Source organism: Lycium barbarum, chromosome 7, assembly GCF_019175385.1.
Source record: "Lycium barbarum isolate Lr01 chromosome 7, ASM1917538v2, whole genome shotgun sequence".
NCBI lineage: Eukaryota > Viridiplantae > Streptophyta > Magnoliopsida > Solanales > Solanaceae > Lycium > Lycium barbarum.
Genome location: NC_083343.1, coordinates 46,090,272 through 46,111,283, shown reverse-complemented (window position 1 = coordinate 46,111,283; position 21,012 = coordinate 46,090,272). Strand labels below are relative to the sequence as shown.

At 37.1% G+C, this 21,012-nt stretch overlaps 2 protein-coding genes across 2 annotated transcripts; both read right to left on the bottom strand.

Annotated features, from left to right (window-relative positions):
- Positions 1–26: 26 nt before the first annotated feature.
- LOC132601477 (uncharacterized mitochondrial protein AtMg00810-like) lies at positions 27–5,500 on the bottom strand. Its single transcript, XM_060314559.1, has 5 exons — positions 5,422–5,500; positions 5,222–5,329; positions 5,007–5,062; positions 4,818–4,934; positions 27–116 (listed from the first exon to the last, which is right to left on the bottom strand). The coding sequence occupies exons 1-5, from the start codon at positions 5,498–5,500 to the stop codon at positions 27–29; spliced, it is 450 nt and encodes a 149-aa protein (XP_060170542.1).
- A 3,899-nt stretch (positions 5,501–9,399) lies between these two features.
- On the bottom strand, positions 9,400–13,096 carry LOC132602260 (uncharacterized). Its single transcript, XM_060315197.1, has 3 exons — positions 12,452–13,096; positions 10,489–10,674; positions 9,400–10,245 (listed from the first exon to the last, which is right to left on the bottom strand). The coding sequence occupies exons 1-3, from the start codon at positions 12,896–12,898 to the stop codon at positions 9,967–9,969; spliced, it is 912 nt and encodes a 303-aa protein (XP_060171180.1). The 5' UTR covers positions 12,899–13,096; the 3' UTR covers positions 9,400–9,966.
- Positions 13,097–21,012: the final 7,916 nt, after the last annotated feature.

The window sequence follows — 21,012 nt, the reverse complement described above, 5'->3', positions numbered from 1 at the left end:
ATGTTTGCTGAAATATTGGTGGTTTTTTAATCATTTACTTTACCATGACTAATTTTGGCAGGTTCCTTAGCTGTCTCTTTCACAACTAGGACTTCCACCTCTTCTTCTTCCAAAAGCTAAATTACAGACCAAAACCATCAAGGTTAGATGATATTCTTTCCATTTATAAAGGGAATTATACTATATTTCCATCGCTTTTTTATCACCTCTTTTACTTCAATGAAGCGGCTTTAACTTGACTAGCATTTTTTGGTTGCGGAGCCTCCCAAATAATGTTGAAAAGAAGGAAATGGATTTTTAGCAAACTAAAAGGTGAAGATTCATGTTGCACTCTTGCAGGCACGATTATCACTCATCTAGTTTATTTAAATAATCCACTTATATTGATCTATTCCTTATTAATAAACTCATTTACTTTTTATTGCAGGAAAAATGTGTCTGGCGCCCGGAACATGAGACGCAACTAGCTCAAAACTTCAAGAAGAAAGCTCAGCGCTTAGTATATTTGAATGTTAATGTTGTGGTGGATTTGTGGATTGTGTAAGTGTTTTGTGGATGTTTGCGAGCGGTGAAGTAGTCTAATGTTGTAGACTAATTTAGTGTAGATCTACTAGTTTAATGTTTTGTGGATGTTTGCAAAGGTTGTGAAGTAGTTTAATGTTGTGTAGATGTTTGCGAATGTTGAAGTAGCTTAATGTCTTTTCGGAATGTTTGAATGGCATTTTGATTCAACTTTGAAGTAGTTTCGAATTGAATTTGACGTATTGTTGGTTGTAATATATGTGGTTGTTGAAGTAGCTTAATGTTTTATGTTTTTTAGTAGTTTGGTGAATTGTTGGCAGCTATTTGAGCTGGTTTTAGTTGAATATATAATTGTTTTCATCTTGACAAGGGGGCAGGTGGAAGAGCAGCTGGATCCTACCAATTTTTTTGCAGAATACCGACCTCATGAGGTCGGTTTTCTGCAAAATATTCCCAGAAATTGCAAATTACCGACCTCATTAGGTCGATTTTCTGCAAAATAATCCCAGAAATTGTAAATTACCGACCTCATGAGGTCGGTTTTCTGCAAAATTATCTAGAAATTGCAAATTACCTACCTCATGAGGTCGGTTTTATGCATAATATTCCCAGAAATTGTAAATTACCAACCTCATGAGGTCGGTTTTATGCAAAATATATCATATATTCATATAAATTACTGACCTCAGGAGGTCGGTAAACTCATATCATTATATTATTAATATAATTTACCGACCTAATGAGGTCGGTATTTTATTTAATTAATACCCGGCTAAAAAAACTTTACCGACCTCATGAGGTCGGTTTTTTGCGACCTCATGAGGTCGGTAATAATTCTGACCCACTATTTTCCGACCTGATTTTGAGGTCAGTTTTTGGCCAAAACCGACCTCATGAGGTCGGAAATAGCCATTTTTTGAGGTCGGTAAAACTTGCTTTTTTAGTAGTGATGCCTCTATGTAACACTATAAATAGAGGCATAAGAGCTCATACTTCAGATACCTGGAAAACATATAGAAGAAATAAGAAAAGCTATCTCTTGCTCTCTGTATTTCTTTTTTACTTTCTTGTTTCATATTGTTACTTTTAGCTTTATTTTATAACAGCTATGGGTTATTATAAATTGTAACTTAAGTTCCTTAAAATTAAATAGTAGTCCTTCTATGATTTTTAAAAAATTTGCCATTATTGTTATGATCGTTACTTTTATATAATGTGCTTTAAGTACATATTTAAGTACATGTTCTCAGTTGCTGATCCAGAACTCCATAAAAGAGGATTAAAAGAAAATACTAAAATATCATAGTTAGGATTTTGAACTTGTGACCTAAAATAAGTAAAACTTACACAAATAACTACCTTTTAACAGCTTCTAACAAGTTATAGCTATAAGTTGAAGATTTACAATTCGTAGCTGCTTTTGGCTGTATTTCAGTTGTATCTCACGTTTTTTAAATACAGTGAAATACAGCGAAATACAGCGTGGCTGTTGAATAAAAAAAAGGCTACATTTACGGCAATAAAAATCTTTTTCAAATTATATGGTAATTTGTATTAATGGTTCCATGATTCACGCAAACCTCATAAAGTTCCATTACAGCTAATGTCTCTCTATCAAAATCACTCCATTCAAAAGTTTTTTGCTGGTTTTTTTTTTTTTTTGTATTCGGTTGCATTTCGCGTTTATGGAATGGAACATATTCTCTTCTTTCATTTTAAATGGTAAGTCAAATTAAATCAACCATGTATCACACATAACGACTGAAGTTCCATAACAACCCATGTTTCTCTCTTCAAATTACTCCATTCCAAACTTTTAGAAATACTTTCAAATACAGAAAAATATACACTGGAATACAATGAAATATGGTTGATTGTTTAAGAAATATAAAATTGTAGTATGCGTATATACAATGGAATACAATGAAATGTATTAGAAGCTGTTTCGTAAATTAGAAATACATTGAAATATAGCGAAATATAGTGAAATAGTACACTGAAATATACAGAAATATACTCAAATAGTACATTGAAATATAGCGAAATACACAGAAATATACTGAAACACCACAATCACAAACCATACCGAACCACCACAACAACTGGAAAAACCCTCCTCCTTCCTCCGCCGCCTTTCTTCCGATCCATCATCCTGCTTCACTCCAAAAACCCTACCGAACCACCACAACAAACTGGAAAAAACCTCCTCCTTCCTCCACCGCCTTTCTTCGATCCACCACTGTCCTCCTCCACTCCAAAAACCATACCGAACCACCACCAAAAACCATTAATACATGAAGCATATGGAGTTCAGATCTGAAGAACAAGAACCTTAAGGTTTTTTTACGAGTTTGGAGATGGAGATGGTAGTAATAGTGGCGGTGGTAGTGGTGGCTCCGGTGAAACCCATTTCTCCCTCTTTTTCAGATCTGAGTGTATTCTCAGATTTGGGGTCGTTCCACCACCGTCGCTGCCACCTCATCATCATCAACAACATGAGCAATGGCAGCGGCATCGACGGCTTTAGCAGCCGCCGGAGTAAAGTCATGGTTGTTATTCGACTAGGAAGCAGCAACAACTTGTGCAACAACGACGTTGCTACAGCTTCTATGAGCTTTAACGCTCAGTTGCCTCACGAAGTTTGGCTGAAGGAGAAGAGAGGTCGGAGATAGAGAAAGGGAGGGAGAGAGGCGACATTGAGGGGAAGGGGAAAGAGGAGAGAGAGAATTTTTTTTAGGGTTTGGAGAAGATGATAAATCTTAAATATGTAGTGAGGGAGAATAGAGAGGTACATGTATTTCAAAAGTTATTGGACCAGTTATGAAATATAATTTTGGAAAAATAAAGCTACAAAAATTAAATAAAAAATAAGGTAGTTATTATTCATAAATAAGTCTTAGAGATAGCTATGACAAGTAAATTTTCCCTAAAATAATTCTTGAACCCGCTTTACCTCTATACTAACTACTTCCCTCGTGTCAAGGACATTCAACGACTTATATATAAAATTACTGATACGAGCAAATTATTTATTCAATATTGTTTTATTCCTCTCATTTTTATTATTAATCAACTTCATTAACTTATATGTTTGTTTACTATTTCTTATTTTTCATTTTGAAAATGAGATATATTTAATATATAGGTAAGGTCCCATAACATAGATATAAAGAAGAGAAAAATAGATAAACGTTAGTAATAATATAGAGGGTAAAAGAGGCATTTAAAAACTGAATTCAGTATGAGATGGAGAAGTATTGCAAATTGATGGCTCATTGGAGTTATCTTCACCAATTTTTCACTTCGCAATAAGAGGCTCACTTTCGCACGAGTTGACTGCCAAGTTCTGCTGATGACTTGTAGTGTTATTGTTGACATGTACCTTTCAATATAATATCAGATTTCACTCCTTTGTTGGTAATTTTTAATTGTGTTTGTGATGTACTTTGAGCTATTCAAACTGAATATAATGAAGGTGCATTCGACCTGAGTATGTCCCAAGAGCAGCATTGTCCAATAGTTCTCTCTCAAGTCTCAACTGACAAATTCTGAATTTTAAGTGAATTATCTTCATAACATTGTTAAGGGCATTTGTAAACAACTTGATTCAGATGTTAAGAGCATATTGTCTAAGCAATGTAATTAAGGTACAAAGTCCCTAAGAGACATCTTAGCCGATGCTTTACTACAAATACTGAGAATCGCTAGCAATTCTGCAAGAGGGAGCTAGCTGAAAGAGATTAATTCCGTGATTATTCTCATTGATGGAGTTGGTAAATATACCATAGTTACAGTGTCCTATTAGGATACAAAATATAATAACCTAAAATAGAAGATTTACAAAATATTCTTTTACTACATATTTACAATATTTATCACACCCCCGTAGTCGAAACGGGAGGTTTACGAACGCTAAGACTGTCCCGAAAATCCTCAAATAAGACCTGTGGCAGTCCTTTAGTGAAAATATCGGCGAGCTGATATCGGGACGGAACATGGAGGACACGTACGTGTCCGCGCGCCACCTTCTCACGAACAAAATGGATATCCATCTCAATGTGCTTGGTGCGCTGATGTTGAACTGGATTTCCTGACAGGTAAATGGCACTGACATTATCACAATAAACCAAAGTAGCCTTAGGGACCGGACAATGTAGTTCCAAGAGGAGGTTACGTATCCAGCATGATTCAGAGACAACATTAGCAACCCCCCTATATTCTGCTTCTGCACTGGAGCGGGATAGAGTAGGTTGGCGCTTGGATGACCAAGATATCAAATTATCTCCCAAAAACACGCAGTAACCCGACGTTGAACGTCGTGTGTCTGGACATCCTCCCCAATCAGCATCAGTATAGGAAACCAAATCAGTGACCGAAGATGGGTAGAGATGCAGACCATGATCAAGAGTACCCTGAATATACCGAATGATCCGCTTAAGAGCAAGCAGATGCGTATCTCGTGGAGCATGCATATGAAGACAAACCTGTTGTACGGCATAAGAGATATCCAGTCTAGTGAACGTAAGATACTGAAGAGCACCTGCAAGACTCCGGAAATGAGTGGGATCTTCACAAAGATCGCCCGAAGAGGCACTGACCTTCGGTTTAGTGTCAACCGGAGTAGAAGAAGGCTTACACGATGACATGCCTGCACGTTCAATAATCTCCGAAGCATAACTTCGTTGTGAGAGAAACATACCACCCTTATGACGAGTCACCGCAATGCCAAGAAAATAATTCAAAGGACCTAGGTCCTTCATATCAAATTCTGAGCCAATAAGATCCATAATCGAACAGCGGAGAGTATCTGAAGAAGCAGTAAGAATAATATCATCCACATAGAGTAAAATGTAAGCCAAGTCGTGCCCTTTGCGGAAGATGAACAAGGAGTTGTCAGACTTGCTATTAGCAAAACCAATGGAAGAAACAAAGTCAGCAAATCATTTATACCAAGCCCTTGGTGCTTGTTTAAGCCCATATAAGGACTTGCGCAACAAACACACGTAATCGGGATGAGATGGGTCACGAAAACCCATTGGCTGATGCATATATACTGTCTCCTTGAGCTTGCCATGAAGAAAAGCATTTTTGACATCCAACTGATGAATGGGCCAATGCTTAGATAGAGCTAGACTTAAGACAATGCGAATCGTTGCTGGCTTTACGACTGAACTGAAAGTCTCACCAAAATCAATGCCAACCTGCTGTGTTTTTCCATCACCTACAAGATGGGCTTTATGCCTCTCAAAATCACCATTAGACTTTTCGTTATGAGTAAAAATCCACATAGACCGAATAACATTCACATTAGGTGGGCGGGGTACCAAATCCCACGTCTTATTTTTAATAAGAGCATCATATTCATCATCCATGGCCAATTTCCAATTCGGGTCACGTAGAGCATCCAACGGATTACGAGGTATGGGGGACCTGGTAACCGTCGTATGTAGATTAAATGGGTGCTTGGGCTTAAAAATCCCGCGCTGACTACGAGTGACCATGCGTGTTTGGGTAGGGGGCTGCTAGACAGGAGGAGAAATGGTGGAGTTTGGTGGGTTGGCGGCAAGCTGGTGGGGCAGAGGCGATGGCTGGTCCAGTGAAGACGAGGGCAGACGCTGCTGCCCAGCAGAAGGAGGCGTGGGCAGCTGGCCTAGACCAGGCGGAAAACCACTGGGCAGTGGCGGGGAAGGACACGGCAGTGGTGGAGGTGGGCTGGTGGCGAGATGATGGATCAAGTACGGGGAAAGGCCATCATCAAGGAAGTCATACGTGGTGGGAGTTGGAGTGTGGATTTTAGAAAACGGAAATTGAGTCTCATCAAATAACACGTGACGACAAATAATGATTTTATTTTTGGATAAATCAAAACATTTGTAGCCACGATGGCTTGGTGGATATCCCAAAAAGACACATGGAGTTGACCGAGGTTGCAACTTGTGAATAGTAGTAGACGGAAAAAGGGGATAACATAAACACCCAAAGACCCGGAGATGAGAATAAGATGGTTTCCGTTGGTAAAGGACTTCTAAAGGGGATTTGTGACCCAATAACTTGCTTGGTAAAATATTGAGGAGATAAGTCGCCATTTGCAATGCATAATGCCAAAAAAATGGAGGAATGGAGGCATGAGCAAGAAGAATCCGGATGACATTATTTATTGAGCGATTTTTTCTTTCGGCTTTCCCATTTTGAGAGGATGTATGAGGACATGAAAGACGGAAAGACATCCCATTGGAGGCACAAAATTTTCCGAATTGACCATTATCATATTCCCTTCCATTATCGCGTTGGACATTTTTAATATGACGTTCAAATTGAGTAAGAATGTGGGCCTTAAAATCTATAAATTTCGAGTAAACATTAGATTTTCTAGCCAGAGGGAAAGTCCACAAATAGTTGGTAAAATCATCCAAGAACAAAACATAATAACGATGTCCCATAGAACTCAAAATGAGAGAAGTCCACAAATCACTATGAATAATGTCAAACGGAAATAAAGTTTCGGAAATAGAACTAGCAAAGGGCAACTTAACATGTTTACCAAGAACGCAAGAATGACAAATACTAGATGAACTATAACTATTACATTCAATGCTTTTATTATGCCTAAGAAAATCCAAAATAGAAGCTCCCGGGTGGCCCAAGCGATCATGCCATCGTGTAAAAGACAAGGCAGCAAAGGTTGAAGGTGAATTGGTGGGATATTTGAAGGTGGACAATGGATAAAGAGCACCCCTACTATGACATCTCATGAGAGCCATCCCCGTCCGGAAATCCTTCACAGAAAACCCATAAGGATCAAATTCAACACTTACAGAGTTATCAGTAGTAAATTTACGAACCGATATTAAATTCTTTATGAGTTTTGGTGCATGAAGGACATTGTTTAAAAATAAAGGAGGGTTCGGGGGAGGCAATTTAGCATGACCATAACCGCGAATTGGAATTGAATTACCATCACCAACAACAATGCCAGTATTACGATTGCTCAAATTAAAATAAGACGAGAGAGTACCTTTTGTGGATGTCATATGGGATGTGCGCCGGTATCCATATACCAATTTGGATCGGGTTGGCTCAACGTCATCGTGTGCATGGCCGATTCAATATCAGTCGGAGTCCATTGCGGCGTTGGGCCCGCGGCTGCATACGCCTGCTGCTGTGGCCGCGAGCCCAAAATACCAGGTTGGGCCAGCGACCTGGGGCCAGAAGAAGAGGCCTGCGGCTGCCACTGCTGCTGTGGCCGAGCCCACTGCGTGGTGGGATACGGGCAAGGGGGAGCCCATTGAGGCATCCATCTCCACTGCCACAGGGAGGAGGACTGCTGCCACTGCTGCTGGTCGCCTGAGATACGACCTCCATGGCGTCGGCTGCCACTGCCGCCGCCAGAACCACGGCCACTGCCGTTATTTTTCCCGCCGCTAGAGCCACGATTTTTGTTGTTATTTTTGCCCCGATGATGGTGAGAACGACCTGAATTTTCCAGAGGAGTAGAGTCATCAAACTCACGTTTGGAATTAACCACCATAGCCATGGGTGAGTCATCATGCATTTCAGCCAACGCCTTTTCCTCAAGGCACAAACTTGACCGAGCTTCGGAGAATGGTGGAAGAGGCTTACTTTGGCGGATGTAGGTGCCCACATTCTTGTACGCCTCGGTGAGTCCAGCCACCAGTTGGAGAACGAGGCGGTTGTCGGTCACCGGAGCCCCCACGCTCTTGAGTTGATTGGCCAAGGTCTTGAGACGTTGACAATACGCCGAAGCGTTTGGAAAATCCCGCATCTTGACATAAGAGAAATCATGTTCCAATGCAACGACACGGGAGTTTTTGTTGTCTTGAAAAATATTACGGAGGCGATCCCAGGCATCCTTTGCCGATAGATCTTCTTCGATGATCGTATGCAATAAGTCAGTGGAGATGGTTGCATACACCCATTGAAGTACCGTGGCATCCAAAGTGGACCACAACTCCTTTTCGTCGTCAGTGGTAGGAGCCTTCTCCTTTCCGGTCGGCAGAATGTGGGAAAGGACACGGTGAGACCAGGCATGAAGCTTGAATAATTCAGCCCAAGCCGAATAATGATCCGTTTCCATCTCAAGAATGATAGGAATGTGATTCTTGATGTTGGAGACAGCCAAAGCAGGATGGAACTTGGTGTCTGCCATTGATGGAAGGCAAGAAGATGGACGGAAAAAACAAAGAAGAGGACGTCGGAAAAAGAAGAAGAGGACGTCGAAAACTTAGGGCAGCGGAAGAGGAAAAGAAACCCTAGTATCTGATACCATGAAAGAGATTAATTCCGTGATTATTCTCATTGATGGAGTTGGTAAATATACCATAGTTACAGTGTCCTATTAGGATACAAAATATACTAACCTAAAATAGAAGATTTACAAAATATTCTTTTACTACATATTTACAATATTTATCACTAGCTATGCATGTTTTTACTCATGGAAGCATCAGCTAGCCAGTCGCAGACTACTTGACTTATGATTATGTATTGTTAATGACCACATTCAATGTTTTTTCGTCCTCCATTTCTACAAGAACGAGTCTACAACTGGCTAGTCTTCTGTTGAAAGTCATCCAAGATTCATGTTGCTTTATTGGACATAAACAATGATCACACATTGCACCGATGAAAAGACATAGCAAAAGTAGTGACTGGTCATGCTACAGCTAGCACGCCGTATTGAATTGTTTCAATGTTGTAATTTGTTCTAGCAGGTGAGAGAGCGATAAGATAGAGCAAAAATGCCTAGTAATCTTCTGAGTAACCAAACAAACTTCCATCACATACTTCAATAATATGTTTAATGGTATATCTGACAGAAGCTTCCATGAGCTAGCCAGCCATTCTACACTGTTTTCTGGTCCCAACATAGGGAACAGGTTGTGGTTATTCATCAGCATTAGGGTGGTATAACATCTCAGAACTGGGTGAAGAAGTTGTTCCAATAAATATTGCTCGTTGAAAATAAAGGAATGCATGATTTACCTTAAAGGGAAAAGAAAAACTAAAACAAGAAGAAATGGAGAAAGCTCCTAACTAAGTACTACAAAATCGACAAAAAATGACATGAGGGTGAACTCTTCAGCACATTGTTTTTCCTTCCTAAGTAACACTCTCTTGTCCAAACTTTTCAGCGTTGTTGCACCTTAGGAAGGTGTCTGTATCAATATACCCATATCCTGTTGCTTCAAGCTTTCGAAACTTTATTATTCTAGATAAGACTCAGCAAATTGAAGAAAATTATTCTTGAAGCAACTAACAAGGAGAGAGAACTTTTGATATCAGAAGTAAAGAACCAACATTGTCTTAGTATCTAGCCACTTTAGACCATTATGATAGCCTTTGTAGTCATATTTTGGAGAACGGAGTGGATGTTGCAACCTCAAAAATGCAAAATGATAACGTACTATTTTATTGGACCAGCAGTCAATCAAATGAACAGGAATCATGCTTGAATTTTATTTCATTCATGCTTCTTGAACTGAGTATCAAGGAACAAGAGACGTGTTTCCGACGCTTTGTCTTCACCAGCTTGCCAACTAAATATCCCTGTGAAAGAATCTCAAAGTCCAACTTCAGTGGAATCCTGTCACTGCCATCTAATTGCACGAAGGCTACCCCAGCTCCATATAGTGGGACTCTACGCCCATCCAGGTTCACACACATATCCCGCTGGCTCTTTTGTGGTTGATAATATTTGTTTAACTGCATCCATAAGTGTAAGTAAAGAGATTGAGAGCATCAGGTTAAGGAAAACTCTGACCAAATGTTGTTTAAAGAACATGATACGAAACAAAAAATGTCTAACATTTGATTGATTTATTTTCCTTATGTCATGGTTTGGTCCTCTAATAAAATAATATCTCTTCATGGACAATGCAGGTTTATCTGTAGACTGTAGGTATCAAAATCTTGAGAATATAATTGATTCATCATTGGTAAAATCACCTGGCCAGTTGCAACTGTGATTTCTGAAAAGAAAAGATTCACAGGGCTACAGCTGACATGAATTCCGTAAAATGTAGCAGGGTTACGTATGGCCATGGTCACAGAACAATTAATTGTAAGCAACTTGGTTGGAACACCTGTGCGGTCTGCCCCTTGTCCATAATAGAAGTTATGTACCCTCAAGGCCTAGCACAAAATTCAACATAACATGAATAAGAGTTAACCAAAGACCAAAAAGTGACTAATATTAGTTTTGAAGTTCAAGGTATGGTTATATTAAAATTTACGTTTCTCGGACCTTCCAAAAGTATTGCCGCACCCGTATCGGATCCGAGACAAACCTGGTGATATTTAGAAGTGTCCTAGCAACATAGACTAAATGCAACGGACTGTAAGTGCTCGAGCCATCACCAGATCTTGAACCATATAGTGTCAACAGCATGCAACCTCAAAACTAAATGTACCGGAGTTTCTGAGAGATCAACGTAGTCCTTAAGATATCAAGGAAAACTAACCATAACTCTGGTCCTTAGACGATTAAGCATGCTAAACTAAGACATTACATTAACCAGTTCAAAGAATGAACACTGCTCTTCAGCTCGGAGCAACTTTGATGACCATCAACTCGGGGAACTACTGAGACCTAGCAGGATTATAATTCCCAAATAGGGCAATTTTTTGCTCGAGTAAAAGCATAAACTTATAACCTGTTTGGCCAAGCTTTTGGAGCCCAAAAGTACTTATTTTAAAAAAGAGAGGTGTTTAACCAAACTTTTGAGAGAAAATAAATGTTTTTAAGGAGTAGCATCAAACCTCTTGTACCACTGTCTAGGGGATTGCTTCAAACCATACAAAGATTTCTTCAGTTGGCATACATGATCTTCTTTTCCCTCGGCTAGGAAACCTTTAGGCTGATAACCGACTTCCGGTTTATCCCGCATTGCCAGTTCTGCTTACCATTAATGGCCCACTTGGAGCTCTTGATTCCGTGGTGCGGCTCAACTAAGCAGCCGTTTTTTAAAAGCATTTTTGAGAAAAATACACATAGGAAGCACTTTTTAAAAATTTGGTCAAACGTTATCTGTTGCCCAAAAGTGCTTTTGAAATTGATTAGTCAAACACAAACTGCTTCTCATCAAAAGTATTTTTTTTGAAAAATATTTTTGAAAAACATAAACTTCAAAATAAGCTGATTTTAGAAGCTTGACCAAACAGGCTATTCGACTTCAAACCTCCCTTGCAGTTGTTTTACCATTCAGAAACAATGCCACGGTTAGATAATCTATTTCAGTTAATTTCAAGTTCTTTCGCACCAACCTGGCAAAAGCATTCACAAAATGTTGAATGCATAACTTTAAGATGTACTTATTTGATTTAATCTATACAAAGTCATAAGTGGAATTCGTACTACTATGCATACTTCCCTGGTTCTAATCTCCTTAGTCTCACGTTTTAACTTGGATAATTTAGTTTCCCAGTCTTAATAAAACTTAACAAGAACAGATTGCGGGATTTTAAGGTGTGAATGGGAAATGAGAAAATGTACCTTTTGGAGTGCACTCACACTCTCCATCTCGCTCTTTCATTGTCTATCTATAAATTTAGAGGTCTTGCCTCTGATTTTAGACACAGAAATTTGAATTTTTTCTCCCCTCCAAACTGTTCTCTACATTTGTTTTCAGAACAAAAATATCTAATAGGGTCGTGTGATTTGCTCCGTTCGTTGAGTTCGCTGAAGTTCTGTCATTTTCCACTTACGTTTTGGAGACTAAAATCCTTGTGATTTTCTAATCTAATTTGTTACTCGGTTTGGAGATATAAAAACTTCACTGAATAAATATGTCTATTTTGTATTTGGTTTGAAGATATAAAAACTTCACCGTTTATTAAATCTGGTTACGGAAACAGGATAATAACACAGATTCCTGTCCTATTGCGACTAGTATACCGTTGAGAAGAATACCTTCATCGTAATGTGGGGTTGGTAAGGTTTGCTTGCCCCCCAGATAACCAAGCAAAAGAGAACTCCAAAACCCATGAGGAGAATAATAAATAGGCAGGTTCTTGAATAGGCTTGATTGATATGATCATAATCAAGATCCTCTTCAATGATTGGACATTCTTGCCAGCCTTTCCTCCGATTGTATCCCCATCGCCAATTCCCTGAAATACGGCTAGAGGAGGAGTCCCTGGAGGAGTGCCTGCCATAGCTCGATGAATGTGATGGTGAATCACTGGGAGTAATTTGCATGGAGGATAATGACTTATCAACATCCTCCTGGGAGTCACGTGATGGGCTTTGTACATAGTAAACCGCAGCTTTTGGTGAAGTAAGAGACGACGATGTTTCTGTGCTTACATTATAATAACATTCATCCCTCCCGTTCATGTTCATGTTCATGTTCATCATCACTATCTCTATTTGCAAATTTATTCTAAACCAAAATTGCCTTGGAACTACTAGTATAAATCTCCTTTTTCTTGAAGGTGTAGTTTAAATATTCTGTGAAATTATTTGTTAAAGCTAAATACTAAAAGCCCAAGTTCTGTTTCATCATAATGATGAATATTACGGTAATCAGGTTTCAATATCTCTAGATTTTACGACTTTTTCTAGCCAAAACATTAAATTAGGAAAAGCAATATTTGAGGTGCCATTTAAAAACAATACTATATAAAAAGAAAGAGACAGTTACATAGGTATAATACCACGTAACGTCCGAAGACTAGACAGTTACATAGGTATAACACCACGTAACGTCCGAAGACTAGACTTGGTACAATAAACTTATGGTTTACTCGTCCAAAGGCCTTATGGCAGTTTCAGAAATCCCCAGTCCTTGCCGTATTAACAGCTCCAATATATGCTTATGGAACTCTCTGCAAATCTCTCTCTCTCTTTTTATATATATATATATATATATATATATTAAAGTTGGGAAATAAAAGAGTGATGTGGCACCTTTTAGATACAAGGAATCGTATTTATCTTATATCTCAGTTTTTGGGTTTTAATTCTTATTTTTCATTTAACAAAATAACAAAAATGTAAAACTACTTGGTTTATCTCTTTCCTTATTGATACTATTTGATTATAACAATTATGAGTGTTAATGAATGACCCTTTTTCTCTAATTTGCTTACAAATAGTGATTCCTTGTGGAGAAGATGTTTTCGATCTCTAATGTCAATGGTATAGAAAACAGACAAAATAATGAAGAACAAGAAGAAGTTCAACAATTTGCTTTCTCGCTTATGTTCCTAATATGTTCTAAGTTTTCTTTTCACCCTTTTTTTCAAATGATTTTTGCTATAATTTATTTTGTATACTGCAACTTTTTAAGTTTTTTGAACTAGCAACAAGAGGGTTTGCTCTCATCAAGATAAGTTCCAATTACCTTCTCTTCACATTTATCTGTGGGTTACATGATCCTTGGTTTTGTATTTAAATGTTACGAATTTTACCCGTTTCGCCACGAGGATTTTTCACTTTTTTCCGGAATTTGTTTTCACTTTATTTGAACATCAACGTTTAGCCATGAAAATTCCATATACAACTTGAAGTTGTACTAGGAATTTGAAAAGCACCTAAAATTTTATTTTCACTTTTTTTTTCACTTTCAATACATTTAAACAACCAAATATTCTTTGCAAAAGCTATAACCAAACACAACTCAATCTTCAACTCCAACTCCAACTCCAAAATTCCAAATAAAGTGAAAAATATTTGATTTTCATGGCCAAACACGTACTTATTTATAATTCAAATGTATCAAAAGCCTAGCTATTTTCTTCATTAGTAAAAATAAGGAATATTGAACCTATGTATGACAAGTTATAGTGAGAAAAGTTAAACTGAGTTTTTGTTTGTACATAAGCATAAATGTGACTATGAAAAATAATATTTTAGCTTTATCAAGTTATTTCTGAAAACTTAAATTTTTGTTCTCTTCTCATTTTTTTTTTTTTTTTGGTTTATTTGTTTGCAGTGAGAAGCATGTATTGCCTCTCGGCAATAAATTAGCTATCTGATGGAAACAACAAGAAAACGAAGGAAATGTGAAGGTATTAATGGAAGATGGAAGTGAAAATCACTAGATGAGCTATAAAATCGCAAATTTTCTATCTATATATTATCTACAAATTAAATTTCAAAATTCTAAAGTATTATTTTGTGTCATCTAGATAGGCCAAATTTTTTCCAAATTTTGAGTACGTATATAGATTCGAGAAATGGAATAAACCCAAAAGTGCTAGAAATAGGTGGTCAAGATTGAAAGATAGTAAGATATTTAACTATATATAGTGTTATCATCGTCCAATAGTCATAGAGATGGTCTAAAAAAGGTGTAACACATTTCTTAGACATGCATGTACATTGTTTCCATACTTTAATGTCATTTTAATACAATTAATTACTCATTTATTTTGATCGAAAATAGAGCCTTCGTTATAACTTCATAATTACTGATAAAGTGGAAAAGAAAAGCGGAGGAGATCAATAATAGAATATAAAAAAGAGTAATTTGTTATAAATATTATTTAATTATGGATGTCTATCTTTAGGAGAAACTTTAGGGTTTGTGACTTTGGCACCAAGTTAACTTTCTCGTATAAATAGAGATGTTCTCTTCATTGTATAGAATCCCTAACAAGAGAAATAAGAACTCTCCCCTCTTCTCTCTTTCTCCACAATATTCTTCTTGCTTGTTTTATTATTTTATAACATGTTATCAGCACGAGTCTCTATTTTTTCGAGTAGAATTAAATTTGCTTCTTCACAAATCGGTGTACAATTTTCTAGTGAAGAGAATCAAAAGCAGCACAATACATTAAGCCGATCTGGTCGTTGGTAAGGTCATGTCTCCATCTCTGTGCCTAAAATACATCTAGTAAGTGACATCTCATCCACTTGAACATGATCTTCCTTAGGTATTTTGATATCAATTATTATGTGAAGCCTTCTTAATAATGATCTTACTGGAAGGCCTCTTATAACGAATTTTTTTTATACATTTTATACTAGCAAGTTCCAATTGCCGTAAGTAAATTATTTTTGTTATTATATCGGCACATGTCACAACTTGGAGTTTCCCAGTTACTATGTATCAATGCATAGAATTAGTTCTATGACAATTTTATAAATATCTTAGATTTGAATATATATTTGAATTCCAATAGAGTTTATAAGACATTGACATCACCAAAAGTGGTTATATATTTCACATGTCTTCATTAATCACCAGAAGTGATAATATTTTCTCAGATTTATTTTGAGTTTTTTAAGGAAGGCATGTTAGAAAATTCTCTATATTATATGTGTACCTCAATTTGCTCCTGAAGTAGCAACATCTTAAAAGATATTCTAAGTGATCATAATTTGATATGATTAAGGCGCGTTCAGATGATTATATGATTAAGGCACGTTCAGATGATTATGTTTCATTCTTGAAGAATGAGAACTTTTGATAAATATTATAAACACGGATCCATTCCCTGAAGAGAATGTGATGATATTCAGTAAAGATTATAAATACAGATGTGCCCTTGATTGTGAAAAGATCATGCCTCCAGAAGAGGTAGAAAAATTGGAAAGAAATATTCTAAATATTTTGTTCTTTACTTAGTAAATTTTGAAATTTACTTTTGAAGTAGCAAATCTGAAATTTACTCCCGAAGTAGTATAACATCGACCTTTACTCTCGAAGTAGTAGAATTTCGAAACTTACTCCCAAACTAGTAGACTCTGCAACTTACTCCTGAAGTAATAAGACTCTGCAATTTACTCTCGAAGCAGTAAATTTTTGCAATTTACTCTTAAAGTAGTAAGACATTATTCAGAAGCAATGTCTTCATCTGGTTGGGCAAAATAATGAGCTATTAAAAGTTGTGTATAAAGTGCATCTAAATGATCATGTTTGATTCCCCGAAGTGAACTGAAGAAATACCACAACTTGCCTCCTGGAGAGATAGAAAAATAAAGGATATACATACTATTCATGTGATGTAAAAATTATTACAACATGTTCCCGTCGTACGTAGAAACATCTATCATTCTAAGACAAATGAATACGGATCTTGTAGAATGAATTTTCAGTTGCCATTTACCACCTCTTCATGGTATTGCTCTTACCCTATATGAAATGTATATATCTCACTACAAGAAAATATCAAAATTGTGACGGACTTTTTGAGACGGATGAGTCCGTCACAACTTGTCACGGAATTTTGACGGATTCGTGACAAATTAACCTCATCTAGACGAAATTTTTTAAATAGTTTTTTTTTCATAAAAATTCTGATAGTGATGGATTTGTGACGGAATTGTAACAAATATTTAATATAATTTTTGTGACAAAAAAATTTCCGTCACAAAGTTGTAGAAATGAAAATATGTGACAACATGTTGTCACAAGTCCGTCACTAAATTTGTGACAGATTGTTCTTTCCGTCACAAAATGTAAAAATATAATAAAATAATAAATTCTTAACTCTGTGACAAACTATTTTCAGTCACAATTAGTTTTTGACATCTTTTCTAACACAATTTAAGAAAAATTTGGTCAACTTTTCAACATTCCCGCAATATTTTCGTTTCCCACACCAAAAACCTTTTTCGTCTTCCACCACAATATTTTCGTTTCCCACCCCAAACCCCTTTTTCGTCTTCCACGCAATATTTTCGTTTTCCCACTTCAAAACAACAATGGTGCTTTTCTCTTTCAAAGCAACAATAACTGTTATATCCCGTGCTTTCGCACAATTGGAAAATTGGAAAGTTGTTTCAATTTGTAAGAAATAAGTTCATATGTTGATTTGAATTTATATATGTGTGATTTTCATGAAAAATATTGGTGTGGAAATACGGAATGAGGCCAAGGGCAAAAATGGGAATTTTGGAAATTAGTTTCGGGAATTACAAAATAAGAATTTTGACCAATTGGGGTTGGAAATTTGTTTTTTAACTAAATTGAGGCCCAATTGTAGAGGGGTGGCCGACCCCTTAATGGTCCAAGGCCCATGTGTGGGTTTTAATTTGTGGACTTAAAAGATGACTAAGTCATCTTTAAGTCATAGAAGAATCAAGAAACCTTGAGCAAAAATAAGACCACTCCATTTTCGGCCATGGCCATGGAAAAATAGCTACTCTAAATCTTCCTCCAAAAATATTTTTCTTGTGGTATTCCTACTATATTAAGGGTCCTCTACAACATGGTGCAATTGTTTGGGAAGAAAGAGCCTTTGTTTCTTCAATATGACAACATGTTTGAGTGAAGGAGATTGGAGAAAAAGGTAAGAGTTCATCTCTATTTATTGTGTTATGAAGTTTTGTTTGTGTTGTAGTAAGTGGGAATGAGTTGATTGTATGGAAAAATGGAAGATTTCAAAGTGGGTATGGAATAGAGTGTATGGCCGTGTGTATGCATGCATTGTATGCCAATGATGAATTGAAATTATGTTGTATTCTAGTTGTGAGTATGATGGAATTCATATTGAGAATGAAAGTTGAATAAATTTGGTTGAATTGATAAAAAGAGCATTTGGCCGTGTGGTATATTGGAGTTGGAATGAGAGAATTAATTTTGTTTAATGTGTTAGTTGTGTTGTTGTGATGCTTGCAATGTAAATGAAGATAAAATGATATAAGTTTGCATTGAAATGGAATGTAGAAGCTTATGTCATTTTAGTACGATTTTATGACATTATGAAAATGAAGTTGTTAGGTTGCAAATTATGATGATCATTGATAGATTTGGAAGATGGAAACATGTTATGAATACGTATGCCAAAGATTAGGAGTTTTGGATGAATTATGACTTTGGCGGAAAGTTTGTATATTATGTATATCGTGTGTATAATTTGAGGAAACGATATGAAATGCTTCTAAATTATGTTGTGATGCTCTAGATTGATGATGAATGTGAAACCATTGAGATTAGTTTGGAATTTAAGGTTGAAGTGAAGGTTATGACATTGTGTTGGAAAGATAGCTAGTTGTGTTATATTGTGTTTAGTGTGATTGTTGTTGTTGTTGATGTTGTTGTTGGGTTGTTGTTGATTGTTTTGGCCGAGTTAAATTCTCGGGGGTGCTATATGTATAGGGGAGGTGCTGCCGAAATTTCGGTAGACAAATATGAGTTAAGTTGAATTCGTAGAATCTATAACTCACAATTGGTAAATATGACCATTTGCAGATTTTTGACGAAACGGGAAGTGAGCTTGGAAAGGCGTAAGGAGCTTGAAAGGTATGTAAAGCTACCCCGATTCTTCTTTTGGCATGTCCTAGGTGTACTAGGATTGGATTTGCACCTCGGAAGACATTCTGCCCATCTGAATCCGCATTTGAAAATACTCTTTTTTCGTTCAATAGAATTGAACCCCTTAAGCATGCTTTATTGAAAAATTAAGCAAGCCTCTCCAAACTGCCTAGAAAGCTAGGGAATACCCCTAAGTCCTCTGTAGGTGACCCCATAAGCTTAATATACGTAATTTGAGCCCGCCTCTTTGTTTATCCCGAGGTGGGCCCACTATTTTTGATTTTACCCTTATGGTAATTTGTGACTTGATTTCAAGCGATTTTCAAGGAAACGTCCTGACTACTTTTCCAACTACTAATGATACTTATCTTAAATACTTTATTGAGTCTATGTAAAGGTACGATATGTTGGGTTGCATTTAGTCTCCCACTATTCCCGCTTTGCTCACTTATTGTACTATTGCCCTATTTTCGAATAATATAAAATGAAATGTTTTAATTATCCTTTCAACTACTAAGGAAAATCATTTGGTGACTCCCTCGAGTTTGGTAGGCTATTTTGAAATATGAAAACGATTTCAGGAGGATTACTCTTCTGTAACTCATTATGACATATGACATACACTTGCTAAGATTTCGTCCGACTTCATTGATTTGATTTGTCATTCGATATGCCTCATTGAGTCTCTGGAAATCTGTGATATTTTTATTGCATTTAGTCTCTCACTACTCCATTCGTGGATGCCTCAATGTTTCCCACACTGAGCCCGGGCCAGGATATGTTGTCAAGCGTATTCCACTACATTGTTCGCCGTGCCTCGATGTGAGGGGGCAGGTATACATGTACATGGGTTTTGGAGTATGTTGTGCCATGTACACACATTCTGATATGATATGATCTGATATGGCCATCTGATATGATATGTTATATGACGGGGTTATCCCCTATTCTGTTCCTTATGTATGGTGGCACCAGCGTCGGGGGGTGGCCACGTTCTGTTTGCTGAGCCCCTTGGCAGGGGCCGGATATGATGTGAAATATGTTTCTGTACACGCTCCTCATGTTTTGAAAATATGCATTTGATACTTCGGATGTCACATTCACTTCTCTGTAAGATCTGTTTCGGTTAAAATCTTGTTCCGCAATGGGACCAGGTACGACATATGTTTTCAACAAATACTATTTATGCTTTATGATCAGTATTTTGCTAATCTGGATATTCTGTCCATTTTTTGTACCTTCTGCTTTGATGATGACTTTGTTTACTACGTTCTGTGCTTTACATACTCAGTACATATTTCGTACTGACCCCCTTTCTTCGGGGGCTGCGTTTTCATGCCGCGCAGGTACAGAAGACAGATTTGCTGACCGCCTACCTAGGACATCTATTCTGCTATATTGGGAGCGCTCTCTTGTTCAGAGCCGGTATGTTGGTACAGTCTGCCGCTATTATATATATGTACACTATTCAGGGGTATGACGGGGCCCTGTCCCGTCTCATGAGTCTGTCATGTTCTGTAGAGGTCTGTAGACATACTTGTGTGGGTTCTGTATATGTTTGGGTATGATATGATTTGTGACAGCCTCACCGGCTTCCATGTACTGCGTCGGTTCATTTATGATCATTACTAACGCCAAGTGACTTTTATATTTGAAAATATTCTGTCGTTTGCTAATTTGGGTTATTGGGTACATTTGGGTGTCCATCACGGACACTAGTCGCGGCCTACGGAGTTGGGTCGTGACAATAACGAATTTTCCACACTTCTAGACTTCACAGGTTTGTATTTTCGCTATTCACTTCATCTGTTTAGTTCATCTATAATGAATAACTTTTGGGTCCTTTAACTCTTGCTCCAATTTGCCTCCATTCTTCTTGAATAAGTTTTCTTAAGTGAATAATTTTTGGGTTTTGTTGTTAGGTCCTCTAATCTAAGTTAAAAAAACTCCGATTTAGGCTAAAATTGATCTTTGATCTTGATCAAACTATTAAATTGGGTCCTTTACTAAAGTGGATTTGAAGTAATTTTTAAGCTTTTTGGTTCATTCTTTAGTGTTTTATTCATTTGGGTTTCTACCATTTTTGTTCTTTAGCTAATGCTTGTTGGGTTTGTGCTTAGTTTTGTTGATATTTAGTTTATCAACATATGTTCAACTCATTTACTGCAATTATTTTGATGTTTATGTGGTGTGAGTAGAAAATGGGTTGTACTTTATTCATATTTTCTGGTGTGAATGCATTATATTGGTTTTCGTATATACGCAG